The sequence below is a fragment of the Trachurus trachurus genome, assembly GCF_905171665.1.
Source record: "Trachurus trachurus genome assembly, chromosome: 1".
NCBI lineage: Eukaryota > Metazoa > Chordata > Actinopteri > Carangiformes > Carangidae > Trachurus > Trachurus trachurus.
In genome coordinates this window covers 949,019-973,963 of record NC_139891.1, presented here as the reverse complement: position 1 = coordinate 973,963, position 24,945 = coordinate 949,019, and the positions used below count along the sequence as shown (strand labels likewise).

The 24,945-nt window shown below is 41.1% G+C and overlaps 1 protein-coding gene across 1 annotated transcript in view; it reads right to left on the bottom strand.

Moving 5' to 3' along the window:
* Positions 1–509: 509 nt before the first annotated feature.
* The window catches only part of sorcs1 (sortilin-related VPS10 domain containing receptor 1), a gene marked incomplete at its 5' end in the record, with an annotated part of 227,137 nt that continues 202,701 nt past the window's right edge, over positions 510–24,945 (bottom strand). The window contains 8 exons of the mRNA XM_083980323.1: positions 510–1,915; positions 7,326–7,483; positions 9,515–9,620; positions 11,245–11,344; positions 13,456–13,590; positions 18,986–19,098; positions 22,708–22,831; positions 24,173–24,306. Coding sequence (XP_083836449.1) covers positions 1,854–1,915; positions 7,326–7,483; positions 9,515–9,620; positions 11,245–11,344; positions 13,456–13,590; positions 18,986–19,098; positions 22,708–22,831; positions 24,173–24,306 — 932 coding nt within the window. The 3' untranslated portion in view covers positions 510–1,853. The remainder of the gene's footprint in view (positions 1,916–7,325; positions 7,484–9,514; positions 9,621–11,244; positions 11,345–13,455; positions 13,591–18,985; positions 19,099–22,707; positions 22,832–24,172; positions 24,307–24,945) is intronic.

The following is a 24,945-nucleotide window of genomic DNA, read 5'->3' as shown; positions in this document are numbered from 1 at the left end:
ACTCGTGTTTTCATTCATCAAGAATTAAAGTCAGAGGTTCAAAGAGGTTCAGTTACCGTCGTAGTCCCGACCATAAACGGCAATACGGCGGCGTTATTCTCATGAGCGTCCGCAAAACCGAAAGTAAGGAAACGCTGGTCGGCTCGCCCAGCATTTCCACCATCAATTAAAATAACAAAATAACGATAGAGACAAAACGATATATTTATCGAAAATGGACCCATTAACAAGTGTGGGTAGCGGAGATTCATCCACATTAACGTGAGACTTTTTTATAACCAAATAGAAACTCCTAGTTGTCCCTTTAAGTAGAACCCGTCCACAAAGCCTCATGGTCTCCTAAACACTGAACTGAAGAGCTGCATTCACAACAACAGAATGCTACTGCACATAGTTAAAGTGAACATAGTCCCTCAGTCTATGCAGCCACGACTGAACAAGCATAGAACATATTCAAAACTGACAAAACCATGCTCCCTCTGAGTTTCTACGTCTCCTATAGTAAAAAAAAAAAAAAAAAAAGAGGAGGAAACAATTCCAAAAAGGTTGCCTCATAAGATCTATCAGGCATTTCCATCTGTCAGATGCTGCACATAAACCACCGCAGGGCTTGACAGTCCCTTGAACAAGCTAACCATCCGTATAGCCTGGTACCATATGCGCTCTAGTTCTCCTGCTCCTACAGCACGATATAATGAGCTGGGATGAAGATGGCTGCTACTCTGGAATGGCTCAGGACATTAGCCTAAATGTGTCCCCAACCTTAGCCAGCCTTGAGCTTGACTGGCCACATCAAGTTTTCAAGAAGTCAACCTCTTTTATCCTGTCCAATACCAACGTCCCCAGAAAAACCTCTTTCTGTGTCTCTCTCTCTTTCCCACTGCCATGTTCATCGAATCCTCTTGCAAAGCAGTTGTATCTCATTACAGATACCACCTTAAATCTTTGACTAGATAAATAATACTCTACCCCCCCAGTAGGGATGTTGGCTGTAACTGGGGTGTGACAGACTTCTTTGTAAAATGTTTCTTTCTTTCCATTTCTTCCACTTTTTTCTAAAAGGTGTCATATATGCTGATGTTTGGGGATCAACAGTTGGAAAGTGCAGTTTAGCACCTTTTACATTAAGTGGTCTCTTATTCTGAAGCACAAAACCTTAATTACAAACTGGTATGTAGGTTATCATAAATAGTGCCAGAAGCATTAGATTAACAGCAAGGAACCTAACCCTGTATTTTTGTTAATAATTTAAATGACATCAGGAAAAAAAAAGAAATATTTCAGTAAACAAAAAGTGTATTGTGCCATATATCAGCTTTCCAAGAGACAATAGACCAAAAGCTTTGAAGTTCCCTATTCATATTTTATAACAGCATTTATGTTTAGTAAGACATTTGTTATTAAAATACACAAATTTCTAACAGAGACATTCATGATTTACAAAATAAATGTGTAATCCACTTTAATAACATACTTCAGAAGTATGAATAAATAATACACTGATGCTGTTCGCTTCAGCACTGAACAGCAAACCCATCTCAGATATGTAAGCAAAATCAAAACATTGTTGCTTATTTCATTATTCCCTCTTGCTAGTTCATGCTGGCATTCCCTCTGGATTACATATCTGACTTGTAAAAAATAAATGAAATATTTAAAATGTTTATGGAATCAGACATAATGCTAAAAAAAAAAAAAAAATGAAAACCTGTACACAGTTTCTTCTGGTTTGATCAGAGCACAGTATGTGTCAGCAGGGTCCGACATGCACAGGTATAAAGCTCAGAACCATTGTTTCCCAAATGGTAAAAAAATATCCATGACACAGCTGGAGTGGTCATCCAGTCCAGAGTTCAGACGATGTATGTGGGGAGTTCTGTAGAGAATTTCACATGTACATGGGGTTTCATACATCCTGAGGGAAAACAGGGAACAGACAGACACAGATGTCAGACGACGTTTTGTACTAGAATCAGAGTAAATCTAGAAAATGTAGCTGCTCTCATTAAAATCTGTGATACTTTGAAGCTGTGTGAAGTGGAAACACAATATTGGGATCACTATCACCCTTTCTTACTTATACTTTCGGCAGACACTGAGCAATATAAGCATTCACGTCCATAGTCTCTCTCCTTTAAACTTCATTAGTTCCTAAGGAACATCTGGCTCTTTAGTCGTTAAAAACTCCAGTGTTTACCAGCTTTGTCTGCTGTGTGATGCTGAGAAGTAGCACAAGAGTGGGTTTATCAGCACATTTGCACCCAAAACAGCCGCCTGCTCCAACACTGAGCAAGACTGAATTGCGGGGGTCTGCAGAGTGGAACAGTTCTCTTCCTCACTACAAGCAGACCATTAACATCAAACTTACTTATTTGATTCTTTGTGAATGTAAAAAAAACAAAAAAACAACATGTGTTAGTACAACAGTTTATGTAAGAGCCATGCAAAAAGTGGGAGTATTAGACATTAAAGAGGACTGAAAACAGCTATTTAAAGGTCCCATATTATGAAAAACAGGTTTTTTCTGGTCTCTACACACATAAACTGATCCTCCCTGAGCCTACCAACTCCTAGAATGAGGAAAGCAAACGGGTCCTGCATCGACTCTGCAGCCCAGCGACTGGTAAAACGGTGCTCATACAGGCTGTTCAGACTCAGCTCCTGTGGTGATGTCACGACGGGAGTGAGGCCGGCCCCTCAGCGCAATAAAACGCCTACATCCGACATTCAGGACCACGGATCAGTTTGGGGCAATACATTTACAATACAGTTTAGTTGGACGTCTGACAGCTGAGTGAAAATGAGTAAAAACAGTATAATATGGGATCTTTAAGTCACTTTTGCTGTGTTTTATTTGAAGTGTGTCAGTTATAAGAACATACTGTCTCCATGTAGTTTTCCATCTCCTCTCTCAGGCTTAAGTGTTTTTGACAACAGGTCAGTGAACCAATCAGAAGAGTGGTCAGATGAAAATATAGAAAATAATTTCATATGAACACTAATTTCTATAAAGTTAGATCATGGGTCCAGGTGTGAGCGGTTTGTAGTTGAATGTGGTGAGTTTTTGTAATGACATCACAAAGTTACAGTAGTAAATGACATGGAAATCTCACTTTAAACAATGTGGCACCTTTAAAGTGAGACTACATGTCAAGTTGTCAACAAGTGCAAATGACAACATGTATTTCAGACAAACTGGGTTATTAGCTGTGAAAATACATCAGAATATACAGTACAGACAGGTGACTGAAATTAGGAATAGATGGAAGAATAAAACTGGTGTAATACCTACATACAGAGTGTTAGGGTGATTGAATCAATTGATGAATATGAAAATGATATGGAAGATACAGTATACTACAACCTTAAAGCAGATATCAGCTTCACGGCCGTTTCGGCTAATGCTGCGTTCAAGGCAGGCTTTTGAAACCGTAAGTTACAGCTTCAAGTCACAACTACGACTTGGTAGCGTTCCAGGTAACCCGTAGCTCGTGTTTTTACCATCCTGTTGTCTGTGAAAGTTCCCTATAACGGCCACTCGTAACTTCCGACCCGTGAACTCGTACCAGATCGAACTGGTATGACTTCACAGGAAGGAAAAACACAAAGTACGAGTTTCTTTGAACGCACCATGAGTTAGCAGCCCCCGCCCTTGTCAGGCATCAATTGGTCCTCGTGCTACGTCACCACATTCATGCGCATCCCTTGGCTGCACACACAGCCCTTCATGCCGTTCTCTCTCCTCATTGGATAACACTTGTATCCCACAAGGAAAATTTTCTCCTCGGGTTACAGCAGAGCAGAGTGACGGAGAGACTCGTGTTTAGGCTGAAATACTTCATGTAAGTGATTGCTGACGGAAAATAGGACTATTTAGGACTTATATTAACAAAAACATTCCACTGATATCTGCTTTAACTCTCTGGCTTTGTTCAAAATCACTATCCTTTCAGTTTTTTGTGGCCATTTGCTACTTTTACTGCATGAAGTTATTATCTAACATCAGAACACCAGTTCTTCTTGAGTATAAAATATACTGAGATACTGAGTATATATTATTGACAAATTTAAAAAAAAAAGGGAAAAAAGCAGACTCTTGGGAAATGTAGGCCTAATTTCATCTGCATTAACAGCTCAAATGGTCCAAAAAAAAGAAAGCAAAACTGAACACAAATGGTTCCTTAGGCTGCCTTTACACTACAGGCCTTGATGCCCAATTCTGATTTGTTGCTTACATCTGATTTGCATTTGTCTGTTTGCATGCTCTATCAGAAGTGCCCCATATATGATATCTGCTTTTACACCTGCTGTGCTTGCGTGAAACAACCCACTGAATAGGAAATAAGCTAGTGAACTTTTGTAGAGACGAGAGATTTATTAGGTCACATCATAATTCCATAATAATTATAAACAAAGGTGAGTCTGGTGCTGGAGTTTATATGCAACATGTCACTGTTTACAAATTGAACATCTAGTCTGTCCTACAAAATAAAGTTAGTGAAGTGTCTGTGTGGGTGGGACCTGTTGTCACATGTGCAGTGACGGTGACAGTTGTGCCACCGTCCGCTCCTCTGTCGTTCACGTAGTGAGGACTGGACAAAGCCTCTTGGCCACATATGTGTTCATTATTTGTTTTTCCTCTCTTGATTTCTAATCGGTTTCAGTTTTCTCTCTTTTACACCCCTTCTTGCCCTGGATCCGCAGATAAATGAATGTTGTGTGAAAACAAGAACTCCTGTGACAGTGACCACAGCTGGCCACAGCTGGCCATGGTAGTCCAGGTCAGCCCCGCATGTCAATCACGGGCTATAGAGGTTTAGTGAAATGTGTGGGCACAGGAATTATTTCCACATATGACGGGGGCCTGGATCTGATCTGACAATATCCGATTCCATGCATATTTGTTCTGTTTCCACGTTCATGTTACAGATCCAATCTGGGTCACTTGAGAGGGAAAAATCGGAATTGGGCCACTTGAACCTTATAGTTTAAAGACAGCCTTATAATTATCTCAACTTAACTTACACACATACAGTAAACCTATGTATAGTGTAATATGTGTAGTAGTGTCCTCCAGAGACTGCCAAACTGTACTGAAGTTGATGTGTGGGGTGGTAGTGACTCCCAGCATCTCTAAATACAGACTGGGAGGTAGAGCCTTCAGTTACCGGGCTCCTTTACTGTGGAACCAGCTCTCTCCATGGGTCAAAGAGGCAGACACTCTAACTACATTTATAGTCCAGTCATTTTATGATAAAAGGTTAAACAAATTGCAACAGAAGCAAACTCAACTGATTTTGTATCCTCAGCATGTCCTGATTGAGGGAAAAAAAGCCCCGAAGAATCCCATTAGGGGAAAGTTTCGAAAAACACCCAAACATATCCCATTTATACGCATATAAAACATTTTTTTCACATGAGTAGGGTAAAAATTTTAACCTTTGGATATCTCCATGAAAATTACTGAGTTGATATCTTACATTAAGACAAACAAAAAATGTATTACAAGTTTTTTGAAATTCTTTGTTAACATGAGCAAATTTGCATAAATCTGCATAAATTTGCATAAATTGCACCGTTTTGACGGCACATGTATATATGAAGTTGCTGTGGTGGTACCGGCATGAAAATTGGAATGAGTTGACTCCATCCGTCAACCGACAAGTTGACCACTTTAAATTTCAAGATGACTGTAAAAAAAATTTAAGATTCGCACAAACTGAAATACGCTGCTATGGCCGGGTTTTGGTTGATTTTTCAAGACAGCCACATCCTTAGTAGAGCAGGTATGACATGAGCCAACAGTGCATAATCCAATTACGTATGGCTAATTTGCATACATACAGCACCTGATCTAAACATTGGGTAGAGCAGGTGAAAATGTCTTGTTCAATCTTGTTAATATTACAGTTAAAAAGCTTAAGGAATGGAACCAATTTAGGCCCATGAGCATTAATAGAGACGGAGCGTGTCATACCTGCTCTACTAAGGATGTGGCTGTCTTGAAAAATTGCAGTCATCTTGAAATTTAAAGTGGTTTCGTGTCGGTTGACGGATGGAGTCAACTCATTCCAATTTTCATGCCGGTACCACCACAGCAACTTCATCTATACATGTGCCGTCAAAACGGTGCAATTTATGCAAATTTATATTGATTTATGCAAATTTGTTCATGTTAACAAAGAATTTCAAAAAACTTGTAATACATTTTTTGTTTGTCTTAATGTAAGTAATCAACTCAGTAATTTTCATGGAGATATCTAAAGGTTAAAAATTTTACCCTATTCATGTGAAAAAATTTTTTTATATGCGTATAAATGGGATATGTTTGGGTGTTTTTCAAAACTTTCCCCTAATGGGATTCTTCGGGGCTTTTTTTCCCTCACTCAGGACATGTTGAGGATACAAAATCAGTTGAGTTTGCTTCTGTTGCAATTTGTTTAACGTTGACCCCTTTTTTGGCCTAAAATTACTGGACTATTAAGTCTAGACTTAAGACCTTCCTTTATGACAGGGCTTTTAGTTAGGGCTGGTTCATGTAGCTCTGAACCATTTTATAGCTACGCTGCTATAGGCTTAGACTGCTGGGGACACATCTGGTTACACAGAGCCCTCTCCTCTCCTCTCCTCTCCTCTCCTCTCCTCCCCTCTCCTCTCCTCTCCTCTCCTCCTCTCCTCCCCTGTTACTGTAAAAGGGTTTTCTATGGAGTTTTTCCTCAGTCGATGTGAGGGTCTATTGTTTTTTTGTGTGTTTTTTTTAGTATATTTTTTGCCTTTATTTGATAGTACATAGTGAGATAGACAGGAAAGGGGGAGACAGAGAGAGGGGGAATGACATGCAGGAAAGGTCTGCCCGATGCGGGATTCGAACCGGGGACGCCTGCGTTGAGGACTGTAGCCTCTACATGGGGCGGCCGCCTGAGGGTCTATTGTTATGATGCCATGTAAAGCCTTTTGAGACTCTTTGTAGAAACGGGCTATACAAATAAAATTGCCATGCCTTGCCTTGGTGGGACATACTGGTAAAGACTTGATATTAGACTGGCTTCCTTTCAGTGGTCACACATATGTATTTTCAGGTGATTAAAGGAGAGAATGTGTTAATTGTGCTACTCACAAGAAGCTGCTCTTTCCATCATACTCATTTAGCTCTGTTTCGGCCCCTGACTGGACCGTTTCACTTCTGAGAAACACACAACAATGAGCATGGGGTGAGACTGACGAAACAACAGCAATTGAATCCATGGTATGAAATGAGTAATGGAGAAATAATAAAATGAAAATGTCTGCCACAGATAAAAGACAAACCATGACTGGATACTCACCGACGGGCCGTGTGTTAAACTCTGTGTCCAGAATCTCCAAAGAATGCACCAGGTCCCGCTGTGAGCCGGCCGTGGTCTCTGTTGGATCCGCTGGACTCATCATTTCTTGTTCCTTTTCATTCTGCATCTGCGCATAGACGTTGAGGCCTGGGATCTTCCTTGAGAAAAGATTTACAGTGAGGTAAAGGGATAAAGACAACAGCAAAAACACAAAGAGGGGGGGGCAGCAGCAAATGCTTTGTGCCTTCTAATGATAGAATTGAGCTAATTGACAGCTCAACATACTACAACTTGAGAAAACACATTAACCAGTTAAGGTACGCCCCTATTTTTTTATGTTTTTTGCCATAACGCCATGCCCAAGTTGTGAGCAGCACAGATCCCAGATAGTTTAAGATTCAGAGATGTGCCTGGTATCATTGTAAAGGTAACACTCTCAGGATTACTGTTAAAGTGTTTTTGTGATTCTGTGACTTTACTGACAAAAAATGGCAAAGGTTAGAATGATTAAATTGTTTCCCCGCCCATAGGTTTGCCTATAGAATGACATGGGTACAGACATTCAGGGAGCTCTTAGCAGGATATAGACACAATTAGGCCACAGCCACAGGTCTTGGCTTCCTGAAGTCCAAATTTCATGTCAAAAAAATACAACCGCTAAACTCCTGGCGCGCAGTAGAGGGCGCACGCCTGAAAGCAGTGGATTGTAGAAATATACGCCTATCTACATTGTGTATTTCTATGCGACCTTAAATAAAGGCTAAATAAATAAATAATACATTCCTGGTTTTTGAGAAGCCGACCTAACTGCTAATCCTGTTAGGGCTGTGAGCAACCAAAAAATTCATGGGTGGTCTTGAATTGATCGGGGCGATCTAAGCTTTCTAACAATGTATGTATATATGCTTAAAGCAGATATCAGTGGAATGTTTTTGTTAATATAAGTCCTAAATAGTCCTATTTTCCGTCAGCAATCACTTACATGAAGTATTTCAGCCTAAACACGAGTCTCTCCGTCACTCTGCTCTGCTGTAACCCGAGGAGAAAATTTTCCTTGTGGGATACAAGTGTTATCCAATGAGGAGAGAGAACGGCATGAAGGGCTGTGTGTGCAGCCAAGGGATGCGCGTGAATGTGGTGACGTAGCACGAGGACCAATTGATGCCTGACAAGGGCGGGGGCTGCTAACTCATGGTGCGTTCAAAGAAACTCGTACTTTGTGTTTTTCCTTCCTGTGAAGTCATACCAGTTCGATCTGGTACGAGTTCACGGGTCGGAAGTTACGAGTGGCCGTTATAGGGAACTTTCACAGACAACAGGATGGTAAAAACACGAGCTACGGGTTACCTGGAACGCTACCAAGTCGTAGTTGTGACTTGAAGCTGTAACTTACGGTTTCAAAAGCCTGCCTTGAACGCAGCATTAGCCGAAACGGCCGTGAAGCTGATATCTGCTTTAAGGGCTGCTGTTAAAAATGTTCGGGAGTAACTGATGCTAGCGCCACCTACTGGAGCCGTACCGGGGCTGGTACAGCGTGCGTTAACACAGAAAAAACAAACATAAAAAAAACATCAGAAAGCATTCATCTACGGTATGATTGCCCTGCAAATAGTCAGCACAACAGACGTGTTTCCAGGAGACACTATAAAGTTTTAAAAATGTGGTTCTGTTGTGTGTATTTGCAGCACCTGTGTTGTCAAATTAATGAAGATGTTTTCTGAATCCGATAGACAGTGCCCCAGAAATACTAAAAGCAATAAGAATCTGTGAATCTGAAGTTTTCTTCTGCCTATGCTTGGTGGTAAATATTCATGACCCTTTGTGCCCTTTTCCTTTGAAGTGCACCTTGGCGAGGAGATGTAATTTGATATTTTCGCCTGTCTACATTCAAAGGGCTTAATATTGATAGCGGTTGAAGGCTGACTGACATTTCTTTTGGAAAGAATGACCTGACAAAAGAATTTCCACAGGATCCCCACAGATGTGCGATGAAAAATCCAAGTCTTTACTAAAGAGCGCCGGGTACGGCAGTTTAGACGTTTGACAGGCAGCTATCACCCCTCTCTCTCTAGCCTCACAGGCTGCTTTGTTTTGGGAGCTGTCAGGATGCTTCAACACCTTTCACCGCCTCCTCATCACGTACATCGTGACTGCTTTATAGACGTGAGACATTTTCATGAACACTTTACCTCTTGAATTTGTAGATGACAAACACAGCTAAACCCACAACCACTACTGATAGCAGCATTAGCATAGCAGAGCTGCTGTGGTTCTCGCTGGTGTCCACTAGGGGCGCTGCAGAGACAGGAAGACAAGAGCCACAGAGACTGAAAATTGCAACAACACAACCCGTATTATCACTCAGCAGAGTAATGCAGTGAACAGGATCACATGTGTAAATCACAGTAGGGGAGAGTGGGGTAATGTGAGACACCCCCTGTATCTAGAGAACGGAACACATTTATGGTCATGTGACCATTATGTTTTCAAGCCCCTTCCATTTCCCCATGGTCATGAAGGAGAGGACCTCATGATGCTGTGGAAAGCATGTTTTTTTCACAAAAATATGATTTTTGCATGTAAAAGTAAATTTTCTTGCTGTCAACTTAATCAACTGTTGTGCCAAAGAAAATTGATTCAGGTAGAAAAACTTATATGATACATGATGATGAACTACCAACACATAAAACCATGTGATGATGCTGGCTGAAAATTAGCCTGAATTTCTAAGAGAGGTCGTTTTTTCTAAAATGGGGGTGTTGGGGTAAAGTGAGACAAATGCTGCGGGGTAAAGTGAGACCATGGATGTATTATAATAAATCCATGAGTGAGACTGTCAGCACAAGACACACAAAGATTTACACTAGAATCTCGTCCCCCAAGCCAGAAATCTCACGTGATCAAACATGATCTGTAGCCACACTGCTTTGTTATGCTATGTGCTCTCAGTCAGCTCACTTCTTTGGTTGGTTGGTTAATTAACTCAATTTTAGTCACATTCCACTTTGTCGGCTCCCAACACACACAAGAGGACAAGAGGATCAAAATGGTCACAATTGTCGGGGCCTACAATCTGACCCCCAGACTATCTAACTGGTTCTACCTGTCATTTGAATGTTAATTAAAACATTCTGTGTTGTATTTGATTTTGTTCTTGAGTAACTTTGTGTTGAGAAAAAAAAAGTGCTTAATTGACCAATCCCCATGATTCTGTTACTAGTCCGACATTAGTTCTGGGGAGTGTGGTTGTCAAGCTAGCTGTCAGGATTCTAACTGTTACAACATGTGTTGTTATGGGAGTTTCAGAGTGGAAAAAGTAAGTGGATCAGTTTACCCCATTGATTTCTCTAGTCTGTCTCAGTTTACCCCTGAGCTGGGGTAAAGTGAGACACAAGACCACTTTTTTTCAAACAATCATATTTTCACTGTCCTTCGTTCTAAATGCACTCTGATCATTTCCATTGCTAGGCAACATCCTGAATTAATGGGAAATGTGTAAATTTTACTGATAAATCATTTTAGCTCGCTTGGAGGGGAGCAAATGTAAAAAATGTCTCACTTTACCCCACTCTCCCCTAGTGTGGATCTCTCCGACACCTGATCTTATAAACCTGTTTAGGACAGTAGCAGCATCCCCAATAAGTGATGATGCTTGCTCTCTGGATGCTCTCTATAGTTACATGATGTGTATGAATACTAACAATGGCTTGGATTTATACAGTATAGCACTTGTCCATTGCATGTTTAAAGTGTGTTACACAAACCATTATTCATTCATACCCTGTTCACACCGGTGATGGTACTGTAAGCCCCTCCGACCACCACCACATACACATCCATACACATTCACATTCACACTTTTTGACTGAACCTCAGACAATAGGTCATGAGTGTGAGGCTGTGAGCTGTGTGTGTTTACCTGCTGATAGGTGAGCTGCATACACAGTGACTTGGACGCCTGGTCGCAATGTGAACTGGACAAGATTTTGATTCAAGGCGCTGAGCAAAACCTCAGAGAGCTGTTGGTGCAAACAAGGACACACAATATAGTTTCATGTTGTACAGATACATTACAACAAAATGGAACTACTGACATTTGTTTGTAGTTCTGATTAGTCTTTGGAGAAATGACTCTTTTTTATAATGTACGACTGAAACATCAGTCTAAACGTCACTTGCCCTTGACAGAATTACTGTATGTGTTCTGGTGCATGTCTGCCTGGTCAGTGTGTGGGTGGGGGTGGAGAAAAAAATAGAAGTACCATCATAATAAATAAATAAAAAAAATATAAGAAAAAGCCATGCAGGTGGTTCCCACTTTGGGACCCAGGACCCCTCGGGCAAATTACAAGATAAATCTGTATAGGAGTCAAGAGATGATGATCAAGATATGAAAGATGAAGGAAAAACAACATACTTATCATACACCACATTGTTGTTGTGACACTTGCTCCTTGGGGACAACATGGGTGAACACGCAACTATTTTCACTTATACAGTATATCATATATATATATGAAAATATGTCAAATATGTTTGCAAACACTTGCCTCTTTACACACGCAGCATGCATGGAGCTTTTTTAGTAGTCAGTTAAATGAATCCATGGCCAACTTTCACTTCTGACCACTTTGAGTCCAAGTTAATTGTTGTGGCCAATATGAATAGGTTCCATACTGCACAATTGGGTTACTAAAATATCATGTCCATGGGAACAGAAGGGATGGAAGGAAGAGTTGTCACATGGACAGTATTGACTCCCATCAACATTAATTAAAGGAGATTACAGCTGCAATACGTTATCAAAAGTGCATTAGAATTGAGTGGACATAACTCAGACACACTTAAACACTGCACCTCGTTAATGTATTATGGGCTGCTGTATAGAATTGGATTATTTGAAAGCAAACATGACCTAAAAAACCTCACGACCCCGTGTGAGCCTTCCTGTTTATGTAAGAGTCTTTGTCTGGAGGACCTTTCCACTGCGATGCATAATGCATACAATGCTGCTTTGCACACTGGCAAGTAACCTTCTGCACTACAGAGAACAACTAACTTTGATATAAATCAGGCAGATTACAATGACCTGAAGGTAAACTATAGAAAGCCGGACTCAGAGCTCATTCACTCCCAATCTACTTCTCCATGTAGTTTCTTTCCTTTACGCAGTCATAAATCTCTATCCTGAGGTTAAATCCTTGAACACAATTTAAAAGTGTTCCTTTTTAAGTGATATTCAAATATCATTCACCTGCTTTTCTCTGTATAATCAAGCTGAAGACAAACAAAATCCTTAATTTTATTTCCATAAATCCCATGTTTTGCTTTGCATTGGCTCCATTCATCTTACCTGCCATGTTTGCCAAATTAATGGTGATATGAGTAATTTCTCCAGTCCTCTGCCCTCCGTCCTTTATACTTCTTAACAATTTAAATTTAGATCATATGACTAATTACCTTTTTCCCCATGTATACCAGGGTCAGTAAATCTATTATACATTCTAATAAGTAGAGCACACTCTGCACTTTTAAGATGCCAACCTTGAATGAAGATTTATCACTGGCTTGCAGGGGGAAAGGATCCTTCCAGGCGATCAACCAGGTGTGAGCAAGCAGGGAAGAGGAAAATCAAATTGATTTCCTTCCCATTTTCCTTTCCTACATGCGCCTGTGGAATTCTCCCCACAGAGAGCAGATCCAACATTATTATCAGTCATTATCTGTTACGTGAGGCTCAGAGCTAATTTGGTCCATCTTGATACGCCGGTGATTTAGCGAGCTGATCAACCATGACAATTTCTTTGTCTGGCTTTTAAGGCTCGTCGGAGACTCCGGCCCCCTCGCTTTCCAACTCAACACCCCACAGGATGTGACTTGAGGGATTTTAAAAGTCATTCCCCCTGATAACTTGTTAATACTTGTCAGGTTTATTGATGAGTCTATTGCAAAAACTCCTCAGGCGTGTTCTAGAATTACTCCCATGGAGAAACTCTGGACATGCGTCAGTGGATCAATACTGACATCTGCTGGAAGACAGAGGAACTTCAATTTGAGATGATTTTTTCAGGCAGCAAACTTGACAAAAAGTGGTGCATGTTAGAAAGCAAGTCAACAATAGTTGTTTCACCTGATCTAAATAAGCAGAGCTCTTCTCTGGCTTCCCTTCGCTTAGCTGTTTGTCAGGTAGGAGGAAAAACTCTGCTGCAGTCGGTAAACCTGGGAGGACGGTGACCAGAAGCCCATCCTCTCTCACACCTGTAGCCTGAAAGAGGATAAGAGAAAGCATTGTTAAAAGAGTCTGAGAGACGGTTCAGGCTGGGTACAGAACCTCAGTCCATGTCCACAGCACCAAGCATCAAAGAACAACAGTGTTCACTATTTCTGTCACCACTTTTCTTTTCTTTTACTTTTTATGCTACGCAGGTTGTTGATTTTCATGTGTGATATTTTACTTGGGGTGGACAGTCTTTATTATGTTTTATTGTGTTCTTAGTTATTTATTTATAGTTTATATATATTTATTTATATTTATGTTTACGAGGATATGTATGTAGTATATTTTTATTTTTTGTAATTATATATTTATATAGATATTTATGAAGTGTATATATGGTATATATTTATATAGGTGTATTATGTAGTTATGATATATGTGTAGTTATAAACTGAAGAGTAGTTAAAAAGGGGTGGGAAACTAAAAAAGTATTGTACTTCTTCCCACTCCTTTTTCGAACAATGTGCAGTGTTTTGTTATGTCTTAGCTCTTTATTTTATTGTATTTTTTTAATTTCTCTTTTTCTTTCTTTTGTATGTACAATAGTTACATACATTTCTTTTCTTTTTATACATGTTCGAAAATAAAATTCATTCATTCATTCATTCATTCATTACTGTACAGTACTTTGGAAACCTTTGTGTTTATTTAAATTGTGCTTTATAAATAAAATGGATTGGATCTGAGTTTTGTGCTGGACTGTGTTCTTCTTGTAGCGCTGCTTTTTTTTCTTCTTTTTTTAACAAAAGAAGAATTACAGCTCTGTGTTATGTTTGTTGACAACCAGCAGGAACTCCATGAAGCATGTTGGTCAAACTATCCCTTTTCCATCCCTTCAAGACAAAGCTGGCAGTGAATCCAGATGGAACGATGATGAGCAGCAGCATCTTAGCTGACCTCAGGCTCAGGTTCATTAGATCATACGCTGCCAAAAAATATTTAATCTGTCATTTTATACAATTATCCTAAAGACACTAGAACTCTTTTGTTGATAGGTTGTTATGCCATGTAGCTATATGTGTTCCCCATGATAGTGTAGCTATAAACTAGACTAAGAGACTATTTAAAGGCCTTTTGCAGGTGTCATTAGCTGATTAGAGTGTGACATCATTAGTTACAGGGATAGTTCACCCAAAATTAAAATGTCACTCATTATCTACTCACCCTCATGTCGACTAATGGCGCATTTCCACTAGCACGGTTCGGCTCGGTACGGCACGGCTCGGCGCGCTATTGCGTGTTTCCACTAGCACGCAGTACCTGCAACCGGGTACATTTTTGGTATCACCTCAGCCCTGGTTCCAAGCGAGCCGAAGCGTTACTAAAACGTGACGTCAGCCGACTGCCTTCCACTGATTGGCCGATGAGTGTCGTCACTGGAAGCGACGACCGACAACAGAAATGTTCCTGCTGAAGCCTGTTACCAGAGAATTTCTAATATTGAGACTGGCTCTGTTATTACGTGACTTTATTAAGTTTTAATATTTTTTCATGCGAGAAAGTAACTGTTTAGATCCCCATGTGCGGTTAGTTTATCCAAACGACGGCTGTTTAGAAGTTTGCCCCGATGTTTTTCGAGTGTGAAGCTCCAGGTCCGAGCAGCGACCGCGACATCACAGAGGCAGCAGCCCGGCTCCTGACGTGCTCCGCCGGCCAGCCTACCATCGTCACCCCGAGGAGAACAGACCGCTAATTAACTTCCCCGATGGCTTTTAGAGGTTTACCACCGGCTGGTTAAACTCTTAAATGTTAGTCTCATTGATGAAATCTAACAATTGTGGCTGTAGCAGAAGTTTGTTTGTGGTTAGACAGAAGAGCAGCACTGCCTTGGGGTCTGTACGCACAGAAAACACCACATTTACATCAATAAATAAATGTTTTACAATGAACCAGGCCGATCTGAGAGCTGGCAAGACTCTCCGGTAAGGCATATTGAATGGTTAAATGCCGTTAACGGGACGAGAGCAGTCAAAACGGCGGTTTAAAGCTAGCTACAGCGAGGGTAGGTTCACTTCCTGTTTACAAAGTAAAAGCACCAATTCTATCGTAATGGCTTTCCTTATGATAAAAGGCAACGGGTATTTTATTTTGTGAAAATAACCGGAAGTGCGTTGCTCACTACGGCTAGCTTTAGTAACGCCGACTTCGTTGAAACAAAATTGTAAACAGCTGGTATTTTGTCAGATTTTCAACACGTTGGGGATCTAAACGACTACTTTCTCGCCTGAAAATGTTTCAAATGTTGCTAAAGTTATATATTTACAGAGTTTAGAGCGTTGCTCGGCGACGTGTAAATGACGTCACGGCGGTACTAGTGGAACTCAGTTGTAATGGAAACACAACCAAACCGAGCCGAGCCGTGCCGTGCCGAGCCGTACCGAGCCGAGCCGTGCTAGTGGAAATGCGCCATAAGAGCTGTGAGAATTTTTTGAGTCCTCCGTTCCTTCTCTGAGTTACGGGGGGTCCGCGCAGCAGTATTTGTCCATATAATGGTTGTCAATGGATACCAACTTTCTTCGTCCAAAAAGACACACCAAAAAACATCCAAATACCTCCATACTGCTCGTCTGTAATGTCCCTCTTGTATTGAAGCCCCGACATGAGAAATTGGTCCGCCGGTAAGAGCAGTGAACTGAGACACTGGGAGCTTCCGCTACAAACAAGCTTAAAATATAGACTTATTTAATTTTTTCAGAACAATTTCTCATGTCAGGGCTTCAATACAAGACGGACATTACAGGCGAGCAGTATGGAGGTAACTCAGAGAAGGCACGGAGGACTCTGAAAATTCTCACAGCTCTTAGTCGACATGAAGGTGAGTAGATAATGAGTGAAATTTGAATTTTGGGTGAACTATCCCTTTAACAATAGTGAACTTTTTAACTATATTCTAATTCTTTGAGTTACTGAATTTGGGGTTTTCATTAAATGTAAGCCATAATCATTAGAATTAAAATAAATAAAGACATGAAATATGTGTGTGTCTGTGTGGAATTAATTTATATAATATATGAATTTCATTATTTGAATTGAACTAATGATGCAAAGGCTGCGGAGCTAGTTCAGGCAGACAACTCAAGCTGCACCCATCCTGATCAGCTGATCAGTCACATGCCCTCCACCTCCAAACAGGGCGGGCTACTTAAACCCCCCAGCTCACCTGCTCATCCCTGGCTATGCTGCTGCTGCTGCTATTTTCTGATATGCTGCTGCTCTGCTGCCCTTGCTGCTGCTGCTGCTTCTGCATACATCTCATTGCTGCTGCTGCTGCTGCTGCTGCTGCATCATCCACCTGTGGGCTCTGTCTCTATGATCCCCTGCGGGGGTCTGCTTCATTCCCTGTAATGTCTGGCAAACCAGATCATTCAGGGAACGAATAACCGAGACAGAGCCTGACGTCAAACCTGCTGCAGCCATGCTCAATGATACCTATGCTGTGCTTCAGCTTGCAATGCTTACAATCAATAAATTATTTGTTATCATTTCAGAATTGTCTGACTGAACTGAAATAAATGCACTTTTCCATGATATTCTAATTTATTGAGATGTGCCTGCACATAAATCCTTGACAAAGATTTTGCACTTTGGGGGGTGTGGCAGACCTCTGACTCACTGTCCATCATTAGTATGACAGCTCCATAATTCCTATAATGAAGGGATAGTGAAGCAGACCTTTATTTCATTAAGCACAGACCTGAAGTGTCTGGGAAGTGAAGAAACCCACAAGACACAATAACAGGAAATGATTCTAAGTGTGTTAACATATGGGCTGGTGTGATAGGCTAAGTACAGTAACACCACGCCTAATTGGTAACAAATGTTTTAGTTAGAATACTAAACATTACATTAACAAAGCACTTTTAATGTGTCTGACAGAAATAATCCTGCTTTACAAAAACAGAACCTATGCCACAGATTTCCATACCTTCATATTTGGAGCAGTAGGAGTAGCAGTGTCATTCTGTATTTTATTGTGAACAACATTAGTAACAGCGGTGATGAGCTGGAGCAGAAAACCTCTGAATGGAGTTAGACAGCCTCTCTTTATCTGCAGCATGGGTAAAACACTGAAGGTCAAGTGCAGAGCCGCCCTTACACTCATAATTCACCTGCTAAATGTCACTTGAAGAGACGTGAAATGTCTTCCACTCACAGTGTAAGGAGCGGCTGTTCATGCCTATTAGACATCATCTCATAATGTGCCCACGCAGCCAAGCATCAGACGGTGAACCGTACCCACCATGTGGTGGATATGTGTTGTAGTTCTACTCAGCCCACCAGGAATGTACAACAAATATAAAACATGCAATTTAATGAGCTTCTTTTATATAGTATATGTGTATTTATAGTATAATATGCATATTTCCTTTTTGTATAGGCTACAGTATATGCAGTATGTATCTTTATTTTATTTAATTTTACTCAAACGCATACCTATAAATAGTAAAACCAGAGAAACTGATCATTTTGGGAGTGGTCTCTTAATTTTTTCCAGAGCTGTATATATATATTTAAATTCTTAATTCTCTAAATTCTTATTCTATTCTATTATTGATACTTTTATGTTTGCACCTGACACCAAGACAAGTTCCTCGTGCTGTAAACCAACCTTTACTGCTCTTGGCAAAAAACAGTTCTGATTCTGATTCTGATTCTGATTCTGGTTCTGTTCTCACTGATTCCTGCATGAGCCTCTGGTTCTTGTTCCTGCTCTTCCATGGCTTTGCTGCAGTGAATGTTGTGAATGATTTGCGCTATCATTTTATATTTTCATCTGAGAGTTATCGTCTGCCTCCCAGGCTGTGGTTGTCATTAAAAAAAAAGTGTACACAGTGTATTATGGGCATCAGTTTTCATTTTACAGGATCATAAGTGTGAAAATATGAAGCGAGGCTCAGATTGCTTCTTCTTCCTCCAAATTGGATATGTATTGACGTTCTGAGGATGCTGTAGAAATCACTACGTCAATAGGGCAAAATCTGTACCTGACATGTCATGTTGTGTGGCTCGGAATTTTATCTTACACTTTACAGGTCAAAGCACTCAACTCCCAGAGCCCCCTCAGGTGAGTGGTGAACACGCATGAGGCACAAAATGACATTTATTCTTCTGTGCACTTCAACATCCAACCTCATTACTGTGTATGGCCCTGAACTGGCAGACTGTGAGGCAAGCCACTGAATTCCACGTGCTCTTGAACTATATTTTCCCCCCTCTTCTCCCTCTTGCCTTGTCATTTATCATCATAAAAGTCAGATTTATGTCTCGCAAGCCTCTGGGAGGTCACGCTGCACTCAAGCACCTTCAGAGGTCCAGTCAGGCGGTGACAGTATTTACCAGAGTAAAGCAATGGTTTTCACGAAAGGAAGTGAGAGAGCTTTACCTGGATCAGAGAGTTCTTGATGACTCGGCTCACATCCAGCCTCCATTCCGCAACGCCGGGGTTGTGGTCGTCCAGGTTTGACGAAAAGGCGAGCAGATGAGATCGGAAATATTCTGCGGGAAGGTAAATAGGTGTGAAATGCACACAGTTCAGTCTGTTTGAGCTTGTACAGATCAATGTTCACATCGACTATTAACATTTGTTAGATGATAAGTTCAAGTCATTATTTTGGCAGGTTTGCCATCATTTCAGATCTATGCAACAACACTGGTAAAATGCACAAGAGGTCAGACCATCAGACAGGATCTCTATGAGCCACAGTTTATCAGCCTGACACCTGAGCTCAAGGTATCTGCTTAGAATAACTTACAAGTCATTATAGAGCTATAAATAATGCAAATGAGAGTGAAGGACTCAACTTATTGTGACACAGTGACATGGGTGCAGATCCTGGGGGGGACGGGGGGGGACATGTCCCCCCAAATTTCTGAAAAACATGAATTGTCCCCCCCAGTAAAAATACCCCAAACTATTCAAAATTTAACAAATGTATTTTCAGACTTCACATTCTTCACATCTAAAAAGAAATGATTAAAATGGTGGAACAAACAATGTTTGACAAAAATATTTCTGACTCCACATCCCATCTCTGGTCTCCTCCACTACGATGCAAATGAACGGGTAGTTTCTTACACAGACACTGATGACATCAGCAGGCTTTAAAAAAACGACCCCCTCAATCTTAGGGCTTCACATTTTGATATTCATCCATATCAATGAATCATGCATAAAGTTCCATACACTGGGAGAAAAGGAAGATGGTGAGAAGAATTGGGGATCTGGGAGGGTCGGTGGGAGGCGAAAGACAAGAATGTGAGTAGACATCACATGTCCGAGACCCTTTAAATTATAATGTACTAATATAACAGCAGTGATACGGCTGTTGGCTGTTTAGGACAAATAAACAAGAAAGGTAAGCACAATAAAGGATTCCCTGTGCAGTACTTTTTGAATGATATGCCGAGACTCTGCGGAGTTGTGATTTATGTAATTTACTGTAATTTCCCAGCTTGGGATCAATAAAGTATATCTATCTTATGGTGGCATGGTATGAGCTGCATATGGGAAAAACAAAAAACTCTTTAGGCAAGTGTATTCTTGTGCAGCGCTCAAAAGGTGATATCAATAATCTTAAATGTCATTAATGTAAGAAAAGTTAACACAAAAGCGGTTGATAAACTTTTATGCTTTTTACAATTTACAGCCAGAGTAAAAAAAGAAAAGAAAAGAAAAACTCTCTTGGACTTAATTCTCTCTTCCACGGGAGTTGGGTTAATGTGCTGCTAAGCCTGGAGGATAAATCTATGGCCACATGTGCCTCGCTATAGACATGTCATCAGAAGACGGATGTGAACTATCTGATAGAGAGCAGCCTGATAGTTTCACAGTTGGATGGACAAATCCCAAGCCTGCTAATACCATAATCTATCTGATATATCCTTATATCCCTTTAATAGGACATACAAATAGGTAAGAAAAAAATCAATCAATCAATATCCATAGAGTGATATTAATATTCCCATCATGGTCACATTTCGGGCTCTGTCGCCCTGCCCTGTGTGGTGGTTTGTTTGAAACCTGTCTCATCATCACCATTTAGTGATGTTTAGCAGTTTCTCATCATTTATATTACTGTGCCAACCCAATAGACTTCTGCACAGGGCATGCTACTTTATTACTTATCTATAAGGATAATCTGTTACGATGATGAAGTTATCCAGTTTAAGGTGTTACAAAAACACCTTAAACTGGATAACTTCATCTCCATCCTGGCCTTCAAAGAGGCCATCTCACACCTTTTTACAGATTCTTGCAGCTGCTTCCCCACTATTTAACCCTTTTCCTCAGTTTCTGCTTGTTGAATGCCCATACCTGCCGCCGTTGGCCTAGGCCAGGCTGACACACTGTTGGTACTAATTACTGAAACTAACTCTGTCTTTTGGTGTTTCTGCGTTTGTAAATAATCCTTACTGATAACCCTGTTCTTTATCCTCTCAACTTTTAGGCTCTCTAAAGAATCCTGTAATGTCTGTAAAAATCTTGTCTATTAATTATTTTTATGCTTGAAAAATCCTTGTTATTAACTTTTTTATGTTCTTGTTTTTGCTGAATGTTTGTATAGTTGTGCATATTTGCTAGTGTCTTTTAACCTTAATCTTTTCTCCTTCACAGCCCCCCTCCCCCTCAAGAAGCTTATGCCTCTTGTCAGGCCAGGGGCGGAGTGGCCATCGGGAGGACCGGGAGATTTCCCGGTCGGCCGGCGGCCAATAAACCCAAGTGAGCCGGCCCGCAAGCTGCCCTGCGTGGCCGTGTGGTGCTCACGAGTTAAAAGTAATATTTTCACAAGTCCCCATGACAATCTCCAAGCTCTACCTTTGCTCATAATTAAAAGTCCACCCATTATTTGTACCCCTTCATGTCTCTCTACCTCTCACTCATGGTTGCGATAGTGAATCAGACTCTCATCAATCCAGCCTACTAAATGATTTTTGTTTAGCCTCCTATCTTTATCTAATTATTTTTACTTCAATGTTACAGAACTTTCATGACCACAAAATATAAAATAACCAGCAATTTATTTTGTTTGTTTGTTCTTAAACTAATGTAGAATGGTGCAAAGCCTCATGGGAAATGGGAAATGCGTGAGCCTATCACTGTTAAAGTTATCATTAAACTAGCGGCTGCGGCTAAAAACAGAACGACTCACGGAAGCTACCCAGCAAACCTGATCAGTCCTGCTGTGCTTTACTGTGAGTGGGCCAGTGCGCGTCGGTACGCGGACCGCGGTACCGTTACGAGCCGGAACCTCTCACATCACAGCAGCAGCTACTCTGTCTTCTCCATGGGCACCGAAGCATGTTGGTGAGTAGGACAAGACCCGAAACCGTGGCGTTTGCAGCGCGCTGTCAGTAAAATCAATTTGCAGAGCAGAGTAGTTGAGAGGGGGAAATAAAGGAGTAAACATGATGGATGTAAATTTATGGTCAGCAGTGTTAAGTAGGCTAAATCTGCTTGGGAGGCACTAATTGCAGCTCTTTCACATTCTGTATTTCTGTAATTTCTTTCTTTTTTTTTTTGCTAGATAAAAGTAACAATGTGTTAAAATCATGGATGTTAAAATGCACCAGAATATGGGAAATGGTGTAGCCTTTACAAAAAAATTTCTGGGGGAGGACCCCCAGACCCCCAATTAAGTTGTTTCACCCACTTTTTTTTTTTTTGCTTCTGGCACTCATATATTTTGCCATATGGAATGACACATAGCTCTGTTTGAGCGGTGAGCGGTACAGAAATATGTAAATGGTGTGTGTGTGTGGGGGGGGGGGGTTGGGCCGATGGTGGGCCGGTGCGGTCAGAATTTTCCCGGTAGATTTTGGTGCCCCACTCCGCCCCTGTGTCAGGCCATCATTGTAAATAAGAACTTGTTCTTAATTGATTTTGCCTGGTTAAATAAAGGTTAAAAAAAGAAGCCATAAATAAAAACAGCTCTTTAACATGAGCACAATCCACCACTATGGGGAGCATAATGTTAAAGATGTCAGGCAGAGCAGAAACAAGACCTTGTAATCCTTTAATAATGAGAAGAACATGTGGTGACACATGTCATCAGTGTGTTTACAGAGTTACAGAATCCCAGTGGAGATGGAGTTGAACATTCTTACCGTGGACTGCGATGTTTTTTCTGTCCTGCAGGATGGTATCCCCTGCAGACACCTGCACGGTGACAGTATTGATACCTTCCTGGGAGAACGTGTATGCTACGCTTCCCTCGAGGGTGATGACTGGCTGCTGGGGGAGAGAGCGTGGGAGAAGAGGTAGCGGAGAGAGAAAGAGAGAAAGAGTCACTCTGGGGCCTCCCTAGAGAGGTCCTTATCAATGGCTGCTTAACATCTCACACTGCTGTTATTTACACTACAGAGGTGTCAGCCTGCTGCTACACTCACAAACACACACGCATACACACATGTGCATGCACGAGCTGACAAAGAGCCCAGCAACAATCTGTCCTGCGCTGCACACACAGTATCAGAGCCCACGGAGAGTTCCCTGTGTGACACCAGCAGCTCCGTCCTGTCATTACTCACGTCACATTTTGTTCCTCCTATAGCTATAAAATGCTAATACTGCTGCAGTTTATTATGACCTGACATAACTAAGCTGGTCCCTGTGGAAAGCCCCTGCTGGTGCTGAACAAACAGATTTGCCAAAGTACAATTATGAGGACACACAGAGCTTCTAGTGTGCAGTATTTCTATTAGTCCAGAGAGATGGTGGGCTCTTTAGTATCTAGAAACTATTTTTACAGTCTCAGTAAAGTTATACTAATGTTTTTTTTTTACGAGTGAGCTTAACTTCACACAAAACATACTACTTCCTTAATCTTGAGATGTTGAGAGGTAATCAGATAACCTGGTAGAGGGCGCACCATGAGGGCATAATCCTAACTTCTACAGCCCAGGTTTCATCCACAACAAAAAATATCAAAAAAAAGAAAAGTGCACTTGTTATTCACTGCTTTTAACTTCCAGACAGCAGGTTCATCACTTTTTGGTGGCTACAGGAAACATTTGTATGAGACACGAGTCACCAGAGGGAATTTAAAAAATGGTAAATGTATAGCAAACCAAAAACCACGACCTCAAAGCCATGATATGAAACAAACTTTGGATTTTGTGAAGAGTACCAAACATTTTGCAACCTGAATGCATAAATGTAGTTCGCAAAACTGCAGTGGCATTCATTTTGCTCCTGATGTTGCATTGTTATGGGGACATATGTGTATTTGCTATGTGTGTATGTACTTGTATGTATGCATATGTATTTGTATTTTGTAATCTATTCTCTTCAGAGCCTGTGACAGGGTGGGCGGGGCATGGGGGCTGTGGAAGTGGGAGAGCAGTGTGTTTTTTGTCTGTTGTGTATCATTGTAATGCATGTCTTTGTGTTATTTTTGTATGTGGGACCCCCTCGAAAATGAGATGGTACATTTCAAGGGGCTATCCTAAATAAATTGAAATAAACTGAAATTGAAACAGAAGAGCACAAGCGTCAACAACCTACTTACTTGCCAACGGACAAAGGTGCAACATAAGTAGAAACTCAGAGAGAGAAACGTCCTGAATGTACCTCTGTGTTATTTCCGATCCACCAGATATAGGTGACCGTTCCCACTTGGCTGGGCCACAGAACAGCAGTCAGATTCACTTCTTTATTCCTCACTGCCACAAAGGGAGCTGAGAGATGAATATACTCCAGCTGACCTGCGCGGGCACACATATATATCACTGAATGAACTCGATGTACTGCATCACAATGCACAAAAAGAACAGAAAAGGAAGAGTTTTTTTTTTTTTTTCATTTTAAATGAGGAAGCAAAAGAGGGAGGGAAAGGTTTATAGGTTGGTGCCGGTTTGGGGATAAGAGGGTTTTGTGAGTTTTTTTCAGAATTCTCTCCTGCGCTGGGACCGTCGGCTGCCATCTGTGTGTTATTTTTCATCTGTGGCACTGCTGAGCCTGCGGTGACTCTATTTGTATGGCTGGCGCATAGGATTGACAGATTGGTGGGGCATCAACACTCCCTGATCAATAAGTCAGCTCCGTTACATCTGTCACCCCTTGAATACACCAGGGGTGGGGTCAGGCTCGTTACATATGAGGCTGCAGCAGAGGCTTCTGGGTTGAGTGGCTATGAAGCATAAGCTGACTGGAGTGGAAGTGTAATGGGATTTGTTCTACCTCACTTGTTTGTTTGGATATGGGAGGAGAGCATGTTCTGTGAAGAGATAAGGCACACAACGTGGTACACTGAGTACAATCTGACAGCTGCACTTCAACTAAATGTGATAAAAAGTGGAGAGCAGGGAAAGAGCAGAAGTCTAGCGAAGTCTATCTATATATGT